This window comes from Thamnophis sirtalis, unplaced genomic scaffold (genome assembly GCF_051295495.1).
Source record: "Thamnophis sirtalis isolate CommonGarterSnake01/CBP01778 unplaced genomic scaffold, rThaSir2_p1.2 scaffold_6, whole genome shotgun sequence".
Lineage (NCBI taxonomy): Eukaryota > Metazoa > Chordata > Lepidosauria > Squamata > Natricidae > Thamnophis > Thamnophis sirtalis.
In genome coordinates, this window is record NW_028261386.1 from 122,980,995 (window position 1) to 122,996,095 (window position 15,101).

General features: G+C 38.6%; 1 protein-coding gene across 24 annotated transcripts in view; it reads right to left on the bottom strand.

Moving 5' to 3' along the window:
• RIMS1 (regulating synaptic membrane exocytosis 1) overlaps nt 1-15,101 on the bottom strand; it is a 324,358-nt gene that overhangs the window by 181,439 nt on the left and 127,818 nt on the right. For 23 of the 24 annotated variants that reach the window (XM_087718872.1, XM_087718869.1, XM_087718873.1 and 20 more), the window contains exons 2-3: nt 9,516-9,729; nt 4,316-4,327 (exon numbers count right to left, since the gene is read on the bottom strand). In XM_087718872.1, the coding sequence (XP_087574998.1) occupies nt 4,316-4,327; nt 9,516-9,729 (226 nt within the window). The remainder of the gene's footprint in view (nt 1-4,315; nt 4,328-9,515; nt 9,730-15,101) is intronic. The other variant, XM_087718871.1, reaches the window with a different exon arrangement.

Genomic DNA, 15,101 nt, shown 5'->3' on the forward strand with positions numbered 1-15,101 from the left:
TTGCCCCCATGGTCTGGGTCCTCATTTTACCCACCTCGGAAGGATGGAAGGCTGAGTCAACCTTGAGCCGGTGAGATTTGAACCGCCGAACTGCAGCTAGCAGTCAGCTGAAGGGGCCTGCAGTACTGCACTCTAACCACTGCGCCACCTCGGCTCTTGTTTGGGTTAGAGAAAAGAATGTTTCAAATATATAATTGATGCATAAAATCTATGCATGGTTATATACAGCAAAGGAACTAACCTAAAAGCATAAAAGATGAGGTAGTTTATAATGAAAGAATAGGATAATTGGTGAAGGAACAAAGTCGATGACATGTTCTGAATATAGGACAGAATGTTCTGGCACATTCTTAGGAAGGGTCATATATACATGTGTCCACTCAGTCTCCATGCCTCTACAACCCAATGTCTACTATATTGACGGACTCTCTAAAGCTTTTCTATCTTGGGTAATGCCTTTGAATATTAAAGATTTATTTCCAGAAGCAAAGGACATTAAACTTGACTGGTCCACGCAATCCAATCTTATTCAGGCTGAACATTTTACATCTAGCTTTAGCTGTAAAATTCATTAATGATGAAACACATGATTAATTTTCTTAAACTGTTGGCTTGTCAATCTACTTCTAAATAAATGTATTTGCAAAATACGTTGCTAGGGGGATAAATAGAAATTATTTTCTATTAAGTATCAATCTATAGCTACAGTAGATTTTCCCCCTATTTCAAATTTAAATACATGACTAATCATACACATTATGTATTTCATTGCCAATATCCAGAATTACATACAAATGATCTACATGATGCAAAGTTTCACTATTTGCCCAAAGTATAGGGTTAAAAAACACGAAACATTGATTCTTACTAATTGTCCTGACATGAATAACATTAACTAAATTTAAATTTGATCGAAGAGAAAGTGCATTGATTAATTTCCAAATTCATTGGAATGACAACATCCAGAATTTCAAGCCTGTATAACCCATGACCCGTCAAAACCGCGGTCCACTAAAGCGCGCCCGATCAAAGCAACGTCATCAGCAGCGCGACAAATAAAATTAAAAATAAATTAAATTAAAATTAAAATTAAATTAAAGCAAGCCGATTCACGTAAAGGTAAGGGTTATGTTTAGGGTTAGGGTTAGGGTTAGGGTTAGGGTTAGGTTAAGGGTTAGGGTTAGGTTTAGGGTTACGTTAAGCGTTAGGGTTAGGGTTAGGTTAAGGGTTAGCGTTAGGTTTAGCGTTAGGTTTAGGGTTAGGTTTAGGGTTAGGTTAAGGGTTAGGCTTAGGGTTAGGTTTAGGGTTAGGTTTGGGGGGGGTTAGGTTTAGATTTACGCGTTAATTTTAAGTTTACCGCTCACAGCGTGCTGTTTTCGTCGCGCTGTGATGACATCACGTACGCGCTTTCGTCGAGCGCGCTTTAGTCTACCGCGGTTTTGTGGTGGAACTGTATAACCAGTAGAATGCTTCAAGTTATCACCCATAGTTACTTTTGGAGTCGGGGTGGGGGGTGTTGGCTGAGATCTTTTAACACAAAGAAGGGACACCTGTTCCCAGCATCCTCCTCCCCAATTGTTTATGATTTTTTTCAGCTAACTGTTAAATAACAATTATATCCACCTTTTATCAGGTAAACAAATAAAATAGGTGCACTAAGCCTTGCATTGCCCTAATCTACCTATCCATATTTACAAACAACTCCAACCTCTAACACAGGGTTGTCCATATTTTGGCAACTTTAAGATGTGGACTTCAACTTTCAGAATTCCCCAGCCAGCCATGTTGGCTGGGGAGTACTGGAAGTTGAAGTTCACAAGTCTTAAAAAGGTGGCAAAGTTGGACACCCCTGCTCTAAGATAATTTTTTTTTAAAGTCTCTTTATGCTTCCTTCATAAAATTTGTGTTACTGCTAAGTCCTCTCCAAAGCTACCAATAAAGGAAAATCTTAGTAGCTCAAGGATGAAATTAAGGGTCCTTGGTGCCTTCTGAGTTGTTTTCTTGCAGACATTTCATTACCCAAACTATGGTAGATAACATCACCAGTGTTACCTGTTCTGACCCCCCTCCTTGCTTGTTCACAAATGACAGTCAGACAGAACTTCAAAGGAAATATCTTTATCAGTCCTGGCTCAAGCTGGCTGCGAAATAAACGTAGATAAAGTCTCTGGCAAAAAGTTACACAGCAAAAGCAAAAACAAAAAGCTCTTACAGCAAACCAGGTTTACAGAGGGCAAATCACTTCTCCAAGTGCCTCTTTGAATCAGGTTTACAGAAAGCAAATCACTTATCCAAGTGCCTCTTTGAATCTCGAAACTGAACTCACGAACAAACGAATGATGAACGACGAACGACGTTGACTTCTGCAACTAAGGCGTGGCACCATCAGTCTTTTATCTGCAGGAGAAGACCCTAACGAGCAACAGCTGCTCATTATTCCTGCATCCCGAGAGCATCCTGTAACCACTCACTGATAGCAGCTCCAAAGGCTCCTACCGAGCCACAACAGTTACCTATAATGATGTGTATGCTTTAGGTTATATCTCAAGTTCAATTGTTATGCCCAGTTCTTTATGCATGTCAGGAAACAGTTAAACATTTCTAGTCATGTGATCTGGGTGCTGCAAGTTGTTGTAAGATGGATGCTGCTGAATAAAGACAAGCTTCTGGTTCAAGCTACTTGCTGTCTGGCTTTATATTGTGTTAAATCATCACATTCCTTAGTTTTGGTAATGAAAGGTCTGCAAGAAAACAACCAAGCTCAGAGACCACCAAGGACCCCTCCTCTCTAAAGCTGTCAGCCTGGCCACAAAGTATGAATTCCTCCTCTATTGCCCATATTTACTTTCCAGATTCTATTGCTAAGACTTCTGAAATCCTTTGGCAGTTTGCCAGGGCTCCTGGATGAAACAATCATTGAACAAAAACTGGGATGCAAAGATAGTCTGTCTATCATTTCCAACTTTCTCGTGTAATATTATTCAATAGCAATAGCAATAGCAGTTAGACTTATATACCGCTTCATAGGGCTTTCAGCCCTCTCTAAGAGGTTTACAGAGTCGGCATATTGCCCCCACAATCTGGGTCCTCATTTTACCCACCTCGGAAGGATGGAAGGCTGAGTCAACCCTGAGCCGGTGAGATTTGAACCGCCGAGCTGCAGAACTAGCAGTCAGCTGAAGTGGCTGCAGTACTGCACCCTAACCACTGCGCCACCTCGGCTCCTTATTCAAGGGGGAATGTGGAATTAATTTCCATAATTAAAAAAGTACATGCTACCTTATTTTTAGAGATAGTAAAAATTTCAGAAGTATATAATAATGCATTGAAAAACAGTGTCTGTTAATTACTATTAACTGGATTTCTGAGAAAATGCACCAAAAAATGTCATACTTAAAAGACTAACAATTTCAAAACTTAAGTGCTAAACAGAGGCATAGAGAAGGGCATGGCAAAATAAGTGTCATGCTATCAGCTCCAGTTCTTTTCCAGTTCTTTTTACATGTGTGTCATCCAGTGGTGGGTTGTAGGCGGTGCGCCCCGGTATGGGTGTACCGGAGCCTGCCTGGAGCACCGGATACTGTTCCGGTACGGTGCTCCGGAGGGCCCACCCACCCGCCTGAGCTCCTTACCATGTTTTAAAGTTTTTGGCGCTTCCACACACGGGCATGGTGCGTACAGCGCCTGCGCGATGCTCTACAATGCATGCGCACACCACACGCATGTGCACGTGCATGTCCATGTGGGCGACGCCAGGCCTGTTCCAACCATACGAGTTGGAACGGGATCTGGAACCCACCACTGGTGTCATGGCATCACATACATTACATGCACAAAAGGGGCAGAGTTTCTGAGGTAATTATTTCATAATTTTGACTAAAGCATTATCAATCGTGAATGCATCTGATGCCATAAGTTTGATTTCACAATATAATTCATATGTACATCAATTCTATTAAGAAACTAAGTTGCAATTCAAAAACAAGTTATCGCTGCATTTTATGAATCAATGTATGAATTAATTGCACTGATTTTCCATGCGAAACAGCAATATCATAATTAAGTTTTCTGTTTCCGAAGTAATACTGCCCTGCATAAATAATACTGTCAATTTTAATGCAAAAGAAATTTAACGTCTTTTAAATTTTCTGAATTTGTTTAAATTTGTTTGTTTAAATATCTGGATTTCAGAATTAGCCTGTAACTTGGAGACTTTTTTTTTTCCATTGAATAACCAATCTGCATTTTGCAATAACTTGTTTCAAAATATATTTAGTAACATTATAATAATATATGAAGAAGCATGGATTCTAACCACTTTATCCTCCTTTGCGAAAGCATCCAGGGAAGCAGAGAAAGAAGAAATATACAAAGAAAAGGGGAGAGAAAAGAAGAGGAAAACGTTAAAAGGCAGATATAAATAAAGCAATTCCAATGTTTCTATAAGAGCAAATTTCACTGAAAATGAAATGCATTTTAAATGGAAACATCTACAGTGTCTTATTTTTTCCACAAATACCTTGAAGATTTTTTTAGCCGAAATGAAAACAGTCGCAAGCAGAATTGGTACATCTGGATTCAGCATGTCAATTTTAATAACCTACCAAGGATTCAAAAAGCCATGCCATATGTAAAATACAATTTTAAGAGTTTTCCTGTTATAATCAGAGGTGGTATCAGTGGTGGGATTCAGCCAGTTCACACCTATTTGGGAGAACCGGTTGGTAACTTTCTAAGTAGTTCAGAGAACCGGTTGTTGGAAGAAATCTCCTTTTGGTTTTTTTCCACTTTACAGGGCTAATCCTATAAGGAAGGCAGGAAGGAAACATTCTGGTGTTGTTTCTAGCCTCATCTTTATTGCCCTGCTTACAGAAACTGCCTCTCCGGTTAACCCTTATTACATTGTAACAGCTAAGGCGAAGCGTCCATTGACCTGAGTGACCTTGAGTTCGCCACACCCAACCAGTCACATGACCACCGAGCCCCACCTACCCAGATGGTCATTAGGGCAGAGAACCAATTGTTAAATTATTTGAATCCCACCACTGGGTGGTATTCACTTACCTTCCCTACCGGTTCGTAAATGTGAGCCTGTGTGGGCCTGCCCACACATGCCCTCAGTCTTCTGCGCATGCGCTTTGGCTAAAAAAATGTGCCTAAATGGGACAGCATAGAGTCGGGGTGGGGCTGGTGGTTTCTACTACCGGTTTGAGCGAAACAGTCTCAACCAGCAGAGTACCACCTCTGGTTATAATCCCTAATCATTCCTGAAGATTGGGAAAGGTGTAGAACTGAAAGTCAGAGAAGTCTGAAATAAGATTAAGCATAGAGGAAGAAGAACTGGTAGTTATTCCACACAAACATCAAAGTGACTTTAACTTTGGGTTTCTGGAACCATAGATGAAGATTTAAGAGCCTAGCATATCATGCTGTTTTTGAAATGCCTTGAGGACCACAAGCAGGGGACACAACCTTAGCATGGTAAGGATGCATAAATTGAATTTCTTACTCGGCACAGAGCTGTTATTAGTATAATTTGTCCATTAATCTCCACCCTAAGTGCAACATTTGTAAATTGCCAATTATTCTGCCGCAGCCCCGAGGAACATTTTGAGTGTTCTATTCTGATATCAGGGTGGGACTTTTGTTTTATTCATAGTGACTGAGGTAGATATTTTGCTTTCCAATTGGAAAAATTAGCAAAATTAATAGCCCTCTTCCCAAACTAGTTTTCACACAAATCCCAGCCAGATGGCCAATTCATCAGATGGGCATCAGGATACAGAAGACTGATCGAGAGAGTCAAGTTGTAAACCTGTTTAAGAGCATATCAAAGTCAGGAACTGCAATAAATGCCTTTGATGCTGGAAATACTTTTCCAGCACAGATTTAAAAATTTAACCATCAAGAGCATTCTAAATTCACTTCTAAAAATTTGTCCTTGTTTTGGTATGTTGACTGTTAGGAATATTCCATTTTATGAGCATATCCATATATGGTTTTATCGGCACAGAAAGATAGCAATATGGAGCAGACAATATCTAGTTGTTGAAAACATTCTAGAAATACTTCCTTTTTTACTTAGGAAAAACTCTTCTTTTGTATTAACAAGGATGTCCTTCAAAATACATGGAGAAAGAATTGTGTTGGTGAAAGAAATGCTGTTGACGTGGCTCAATACTGGGTGAATGTCATTCAGTTTTAATCCTATATATTTAACATACTTTTAAAGGTGCTATATTTTTGTGACCTACTTAATGCCAATTTTAGTAGCTCAGTGTTGAATGTTGCATACCTACAATTTGTAGATGTTTTTAATACTAAGAAGGTATCTCAATAATTTAGAGCTACACCTTTTTTGACCAAGATACTTAATATCATAGACATGCCATAACGGAGTGAAAAGAAGAGATAAAACATTGAGCAACTGAGGAAAGCTAATAGTTATGGATATTCATAATTTTCTGAAAGGGTAGAATGCTCCCATGTACTTATTAAATCACTGTACCTTTAAACAGTCAATGAGCAAACTTTCCTGTGCACCTAATGGGTCAGCAAGGTGAAAGCACATACAATAAAACAAATTATAAACTATAAACGAAATACATATAATAAAACAAATTATAAACAAAAACAAGCACAGATAGTAAAAAAAATAAGATATAGTAAAAATGTTGCTTTATCCCCTCTACTCTGCATTTTCAACCTGTTATATTCATGTAAAATTTAACTCGCCGTGTTTAGAAACCTCATACAATCTCTTTCCTCATGACCCAGAGTACGCTGTGGTATCCTTCGAAACAAGACTACATGATATACTATTAATCTCAGAAGTTAAGGTGTTACTGTAACCACATAAGTGGTGTTGAACAAGGAGCATTCAAACAATTTAAGGATAATTCTAGCATGATTTCTTCGTTTCAGTATAATTTGCACCACATTGGATTGGTGTGAAAAGCTGTTCCACGTAATAATTTAATAGAAATAAAGTTCCTAAACCTTTAATTTAAACAGGAAAAAATAAAGTATAATTATCCACAAAATTATTTTTAGATTGTGATCTAGAGCAGTTTTCAAAACTTCCCATGGACCTGTGGGATTTTATGAGACCTTTGTGGGATTCCATGAGAAACTAAAATTGAAAAAAGGAAAGACTAAAAGTTCACTCAAATGCAATCAGGGTTTTTTTTAATTACTAGAGCTTGGTCTCCTGATTGGGGGTCCAGGAATTTATTATTGTGATTGGCTGCACAATCAGCCAGATGTTTAGACTGGGTGTGACATTTTTAGCCACGTATCGAATGTTTATATTTGATGGTGTTAGATATATCAGTGAAGGATATAAGCTATTCCTAGTAAAGCTGCCTTTTGAAATTGACTGATTTTGACAATGCCAATTGCATTCAAGCAGTGTGCCACTTGATTTGGAACTGCACCCAATGTGCCTATTACTAATTTTATTTTATTTTGTCACAGTTTTCTCTAGTTTTTTCTATCCCTTCTGCTTTCTCTGAGTACTGTGATATCCACTATCCAGACTTTTTTTCTCTTTTTTATTAATAATGGTTAAGTCTGGGGTGTTATATGGCAGGGTATTATTGTCTATCTGAATTCTAAAATACCAGAGCACTTTGCTGCTTCATTTTCAATTACTTCTCTATTTTGTAGTCCTTTTTTGTATTCTTGATTCTTTCGTATCAGAAATGCAAACTCACTCCAGAACACTAACTGCAAAATGTTAAACAATGACTCAATATTTATTGGCTAAATTAAACGAATTATCTCCACTGAACATGCAGATTTGCAGCAATGACCGGTATTGTTAAAAATATGCAAATAAGTGTCACTGAAATGCAGATATGCAGCATTGACTGCTATTGTTAAAAATATGGAAATATGTTTAAAAAATTGATCAATACGCAGATACGAAGCATTATATCTCATCGGGTTTGTGCTTTTGTTTGCTAAACAATGAATGACAAAAGAATTATAATTGTAATACAAAAAGATGTAGGATCAGTAAGTATGTAGATTGCTGAAACAGAGCCAGACATTCTGGAAAGTAAAGTTAAGCCTTAGAAAATATAATTAAGAGCAAAATTGGAGCTGATTAAATACCAGCCAAACTGTTAAATCTTGCACAATGATACAATTAAAATATTACTTGTAGTTTATAAGCAGGTCTACAAAGCATTTGAATTTAGAGTATATTATAGTGAGACAAGTTATTTTGCCATCGTTAGGTGGAAAGCACCAGCAAATGGTAAACATTTTTATTCCTCTTCCTGTATTTCTTCTTTGCTTGCTCTATAATTAAACTGACCAAAGAGGAAAAACACAGCGGGATCTTTGTGGATTAAAAAGAGATGTCTCCACACACACAAAGACTGTGTCATATCCAATTGCAGTTCTTGACGTATGTGGCTGTTTCTACCAAATAGTTACATCTAGGAAGAAATACAGGTCCCTAGAAGTAACTGGAGGAAATATTTTCCCATTAGCCACAGTGTATAAAATTTAGTGTAGTAATTGTTTACAGACAGTAATAAGACACTGCAGTGAAACAATAAAGGCTCCAACATGCATGAATCAAAACCTGAGAATATTTAGAAAAATAAAAGCATAGCCATTAACAGATTTAAAAAAAAAACATTTTAACTTGTCCTTTGCAAAAAATTTGCATGAATTAGGCATTTAAGCTTACAAAAAGGGGTGCTTGCCTTAACCATCCCCACTCATGTTTATTCTTACCTTTTATTTTTACATTTTTCAATGTCAATGAGCTATTCCTTGAGATACTGTAAAACCCCCTTCCTCAAGATCCTGCCAGTCTTCCAAAAGACCTTAAAAAGTTATCTTTCTTTCCAAATATTGGAATCAGGTAAGACTGGAGTCCAGTAGTTGTAAGTATTGGGAAACGGTGCTTCATGGCATTGGGAATTGTTATAGAGATGTTTGGTTTAACTGTTTCTTTTTTTCTTATCACTGTTGCTGTGGGATACCCAGACTTATGTCTATAAGATGAGAGGCCACAAAAGTGTAAAAAATAATGTAATGTAATGTAATGTAATGCAATGCAATGCAATGCAATGCAATGCAATGCAATGCAATGCAATGCAATGCAATGCAATGCAATACAATACAATACAATACAATACAATACAATACAAATTTATTTATTATTTTAAAAATTAAAGTAAATTAAAATAAAATAAAAGACAAGTTCAGAGAAACAACACCTCATTCATGTCTGATTCCTCAACAGGACTCCTAACTCATTTATCAGAAATTGACTTCCCATCCTGTCATAACCCTCCCCCCCCCACAAAATATAGTGAGGAGTTTTAAAAACAAACATAGAGCATGGATAAATAAAAGGAAATACAAGAGGTTGAGGGTGAGGAGTAGAAAAGAGACAGAAAGATAGAAAATAATGTAACAAATCAGTAGCAGAAGTCTGCATAAATAGATTGCAGTAGTCAGTCGTGATTCATTACACACAATAGAAAACTTACATTGTTTGATCGTAGGGAAACACGGCCTCCGCATCTGGCACAAAACTTTGTCCGGCAGTATGAGCATAAATGGCCGCAACCATCAGCAAACTTAGTTTTGTGACAGATCCCACACGTGGGTGCATCATCTTTGTGTTCTCCTTGATGACGACGGGATTCCTCACCTATTTTTCGTACTTGCTCTTTGTAACTTTCAAATTGTTGGTGTAATCTTCTGTAAAGAAAGCAAAACTCTTATTGCAAAGGCATCAAGGCAAACTCACTCATTAAATAATTTGCTCTGGGACAGCTGCGTGTGCCAAACGTAACTATTATTCAAGTGCCAAATTGATCTTAAAAATAAATGTAATATCTATAAATGGAATTTATGGAACTATCTGCTTCACTTTTATATTCTGTTAAGGAAGCTATTTAAGCAATCAAAAACACAATGCACATTTATGGGTTTGAGAGTAGCACGAAGAGGTTTTGTTAAAATATCTTAATATTAACTCCTATTTTTCTGCCATACATATAATCTCAGAGTTATAAGCAAATTTCAGAACAAAAAGAGTAGCAAGGAAAGTATTCAAAATGGAAGAAACTTTTCTTGACTATGTACATTCACTAAAACATTTCAAATTGTTTCCTTCACTGTGGAATGAGAGAGTCAGAATTATCCCTTTACCATCATTTTGCTCATGGCATTTTCATTATAAAAGATGTTGTGCGGCCAATAATAAATAACCTTAAGCATAAAATGTAGATAATAAGATTTGGCTTAATTCCTTAATGTTTATTCTCATTACTGTATGTATTTTCCTTAAAGACTAGTGCATCTGAGATATCGTTCTACTAGCCTCTATTGCAAAAGCTGAAAGACAATCATCTTGAAGCCGTATTTAAAGAGTGCAGGAGATTCAATTCCTTATGTAACTTATGAACGAAATAATATAATACATTGCAGCAGAAATCCAGAAAGGAAAAGATTTAATTTGATTTTCAATAGCAGAGTGTAACGTACAGACGTACATTGTTAAATTTCCATGTTTTTACATGCTCACCAGGGATTGGTTGCCTAACCCCCGGGAAGTTTAAACTACTGTCATTCGCCGGCTGGTCTGCCAGAGATCCTTAAAAGGGAACATCCAGCAGCCCAGCCAGCAGAGCACAGTCACTTACTCTTGCAATAAAAAGTGCTGAAACTCACTTGCGCCTCACGCCTGCTGCTTCTCACCAATCTAACACTGGCGACAAAGGACAAAGGGACCCTCGTTGGACAAGCAGCCATTTCGCAGAAGAACCAAGACCCTGCACTACAGCACGAGATGGCATTGCAAGGATCCCCTGCACCAGCGATCTTCAACCTGCAGACGGAGGACTGGCACACATACATGGGCCGATTCCGGATGTTCCTGTAAACCAACGACTACCAGGACCAGCCGGACAATAGGAAGCAGGCATTATTCCTAACTTACTGCTGAATGAAAATCTATAAGATGGCACAGATGTTGATTGCCCCAGCAGACATAGAGACTGTCGCATGGACAACCCTACAACGTACCCTGGAAGACCATTACACGCCATCTACTGCCCCCATGGTGACCCGGAATGGGTTTTACCACCGTCGCCAATGGGAAGAAGAGACGGTGAATGATTTCATGGCCAGCCTCTGAGAAATCGTGATCCGGTGCGAATTCATCAACCCAGAAGAAATGATGAAGGACTGGGTCATCCTAGGAATGAGAAACCTCTCCTTGCAAAAGAAACTGCTAATCAGAAAGGGAGTCTCATTCAAGGACGTGGTCAAGGAAGCTCGGGCAGCTGAGTCATCAGATAACTCGGCAGTGCACGTAAGGAAAACCAGTTGGGTACACCAAACATTCAGGGAACCCGACTGGGCATCTGACGTTCCGGAGTACGATGATGAAGACGATGATGTTGACGCCATCCACCGTGTGTACCCAGAGAGGAGACGAAGAGCAAGGGATATAAAGGGCAGGCAGCCACGTTGCCCAGGCTGAATGGGATTCCATTCAAGAGTGGCGTGCCATTTCCGGGACGTCATCTGCCACAGATGCCAGCGGAAAGGCCACATTGCCAAGGCGTGCAGAGCATCCCAGCCCATCCCTTCCCATCCAAGATGCACAGCTGCTCAGGAGATACAAAGCAACCCACGACCTGGCCAACAGCAGAATAGGTGGAGAGAGGAACAGTACCAAGCCCAGAGGGAGATCCATCACACCACTGTGGACCACTCAGAAGCCTATGAAGGAGACCATTGAAGGGGGACCATGCAAAATGAAGCTGGACGCAGGATCATATTTTACAATCGTGTCCTGGCAGAAAATTAAGAAATTGAACCTCACAGCCGGCAAGAAGCTCCTCAAACCACCAAATGTCCAGCTCAACAACTATCAAGGGAACTAGATCCAAATCCTAGGAAGAATGGAGATCAAGGTGGTGTTTATGATGTTTATTTATATTCATTTATGATGGTTCTATTCCCTGCCTGAAAATCTAGAGTAAGAAAATATCAAAAATCCTACAACCACAGAACTTTACTACTGGTGGCAGATGTCCAGTTCCATTTTAGCATGAGGATTAAATCTAAGCATGATTTTTGTGGGTGAAAGTACACAGGTGCTGACTTGCATTTCTTTTCAACCTTTTTTCTTTGTCCTTTCAGTTCAATTTTTTTATTAAAAAAAACCATAATTGTTCTATTCACATTTACATGATAATGGTCATAAGAAACTCTTTCAAGACATAAATCAGCGATTTATGGAATGGAGACAATTCTGTTAACATTATGTAGGATAGCAAAGAAGTAAGGCATATGTCTAATATATTCATTACCTTCCATTCCACCACATGCCCAGCAGATGGCTCCAGAGACTACCATTTCTTCTATTCTCCGAGATTTCAAAACTGTCCCTTTGCTTTTAGGATATTGTAATAATGTTATGATGTAAAACCCTTCTTATACCAGAAATAAACTATTGGCTGTGCAGATAGGTACCAATTAACGTGTTTTAAAACCCACACTAACTTCAAGTGGTCAGTATGGTTCTCAGTGCTTTGAAAGTGACAGAGGTGGGTTCTTACCAGTTCGCACCTATTCGGTAGAACCAGTTTGTCAAATCTACCGAAACGGTTAGAAGAGGTTCCACCAGTGGACCCGGAAAGCAGGCCACACCTACAGAAGAGGTTCCAAAATTTTTTGAAACCCACCACTGGTCCTTAGATTTGATTATTCTACACTATCATGCTCCTATTTATAAAACTCAGTGCCTCTGTGAAAGGTAAGGATGACTACTGCGTTTGTGGTGCAATCAGAACATTGCGTGTGTTGAAGTTGTTTTAACGCAAACCAAAGATGCCTTTCAAAAAACAAGTTTACATCATATTCTTATGCATGTCAGTGCTGTGTGTGAGGCAATTTAAGGTGGTTCTGACAAGTGTCGTCGGCATCTTCATATCCGGTCACATGGGCGGCAAGCCACTCCCATCCGGTCACATGGGCGGCAAGCCACTCCCACAAAGGAGGCCACACCCACAGAGTAGGTTCGAACAATTTTTGAAACCCACCACTGGAAAGTGACTAGTATCTATTCTATTCATAATAAATTATTCAGCGCTTGACTCTTGACCAAGAAACTCTAGTTTTACAAGCAAATCTTAAGATTTAGAACTGGACTCATGCACATAAGAGAAAATGCAATTTTTTTCTTATTTCCAATTTAACATCAATAAACCTTTATTTCAATAAACCTTATTATATATAAGCTTTGTTTTCATCTAGAAAGTATCGTATTGATATAAAGAGTGAAATAGTTCATTTTGCCAGAAAAAAACACCTCTATTGCTTTAAGACCATGAAGAAATGTGTATTTCACACACCTCTATGTAAAAAAAAAACTATTTCAGAAAAGTGTTTTTTTTAAAAAAAAATTCTTCTTCAGAAAACCATCAAAACAAACTGCTGTAATAGGATGAAGCTAACTCGAATCCAGCAATTATACACTCTTAAATGGTGGAACTCACTGAATGAACACAGGCCAGTTACCACATCTGGGTCTAACCTATGGCATCACGTTCTAAAGATAAAATAGGAAAGAGAACCCTAGTGCATTCCCCAGTGTATGCTTTTGAAGGAAAGGGAGAATGAAAATGAAATAAACGATTGCATGAAATTTTTATGAGATCTACGTTCAGTTCTGTGTAAAAAAAAAAGAAAATTCAAAACCTGCCTGTGGAATGGACTTAAAGGTTTTGTGCTTTTCTTTGTCTTTTTCATGCACCGTATTAAACCATAACTGGGTTTGGTTTTTGTTTAGCATATTATGTAAATGCAATTGCTCTGACTTACAAAGCATGCTTTAACCAATGTATTGGTCTAACCAAACCAGTTTACTCAAGAAGCCACAATTCACACAAACCACACTTAATCTGATATGAAAAACCTGTATTAAACTGTGGCTAGAAATACAAGTAGAAAGTTTTGGGGGCAGCCTTGTATTTCTCTCTGCCTCTCTCCCATAGTTATGAAACCAACTCGGGATTCTGTTCTGTTATTGTAAAGGAAAAAGGACAAAAAAAATGAACTAGACCTCCAAATAGAATTGTAGGAAGTTATCACCTAGACCTCTCCCAGAAAAATGAAATATCCTAGGAAATATTGAAAAGACAGAATATTTCTCTGGATGTGAAAAGAAAAAAAAAACATGTTTTAAAAGACACAATAGCTCCCTGTAGCTTCCTGCCCATCCCCGCTTTGTCAATGGGCCATTAAGAAGGCCAAGCTAGTCCACTTTACATAATAAAGACTTCTCCACTTCAGCTCCAGGGGGATGGGATTAAAGCATGATAATATTGGCCCTTTACTCAACTGACCACATGGCATCTGAGAACTCAACCAAACCTGGATTCAAAACACAGCCTAGAGAGTAGCCCCTGCATGGCCCCATGGGAGTCTGACAACCAATCAGAATACATTTCTTACACAGGAACAGGAAGCAGAGAGGTGGGGCTGAACAGGTTATAAAAAGCCTAGCAAGCCCCTCCCTCAGCTCTTCTCTTCTTCTCCACCAACATTGAAGCATGTGATCACCTTTTCTCTTCACGGCTCAAGCCGTGTGGTCCTGCCCACCAATAAACCATCTTTCCAAGCAGCCTCCATGTCTCCAGTATCTTTTTCCCCACTTGGAGCCGAACCCAGAAGGACATTTCTTTCATCACAGTATACACAGGATCATAGCTACCTTAACTTTTAGCTTTCTTGGTTTCAGCACCAAAAGACATTCACAGGGCTTCCTTCACTGCTTGCTTACCATTTCTCTACATTTTATCCCTCCCCTCTTTACATAAAGGATTGTGGAACAAGCAGAACTCTCAAAATTCCACAAGCATAACAATCAAAGCATAATATGTAAGCATTTTATGGGGTTTTTTTAAGTAACTGGTGTTCTATACTTTATACACCTCAAAAGCTACAAAATAAACATCTAATGAAACATTTAGAGTCTTCAAAATCTTGGAAACTAAAAAAGAACAACTGGCTGCTGATGAGTCAGTAATTTTTGACAGCTATAGTACAGGAAGCTG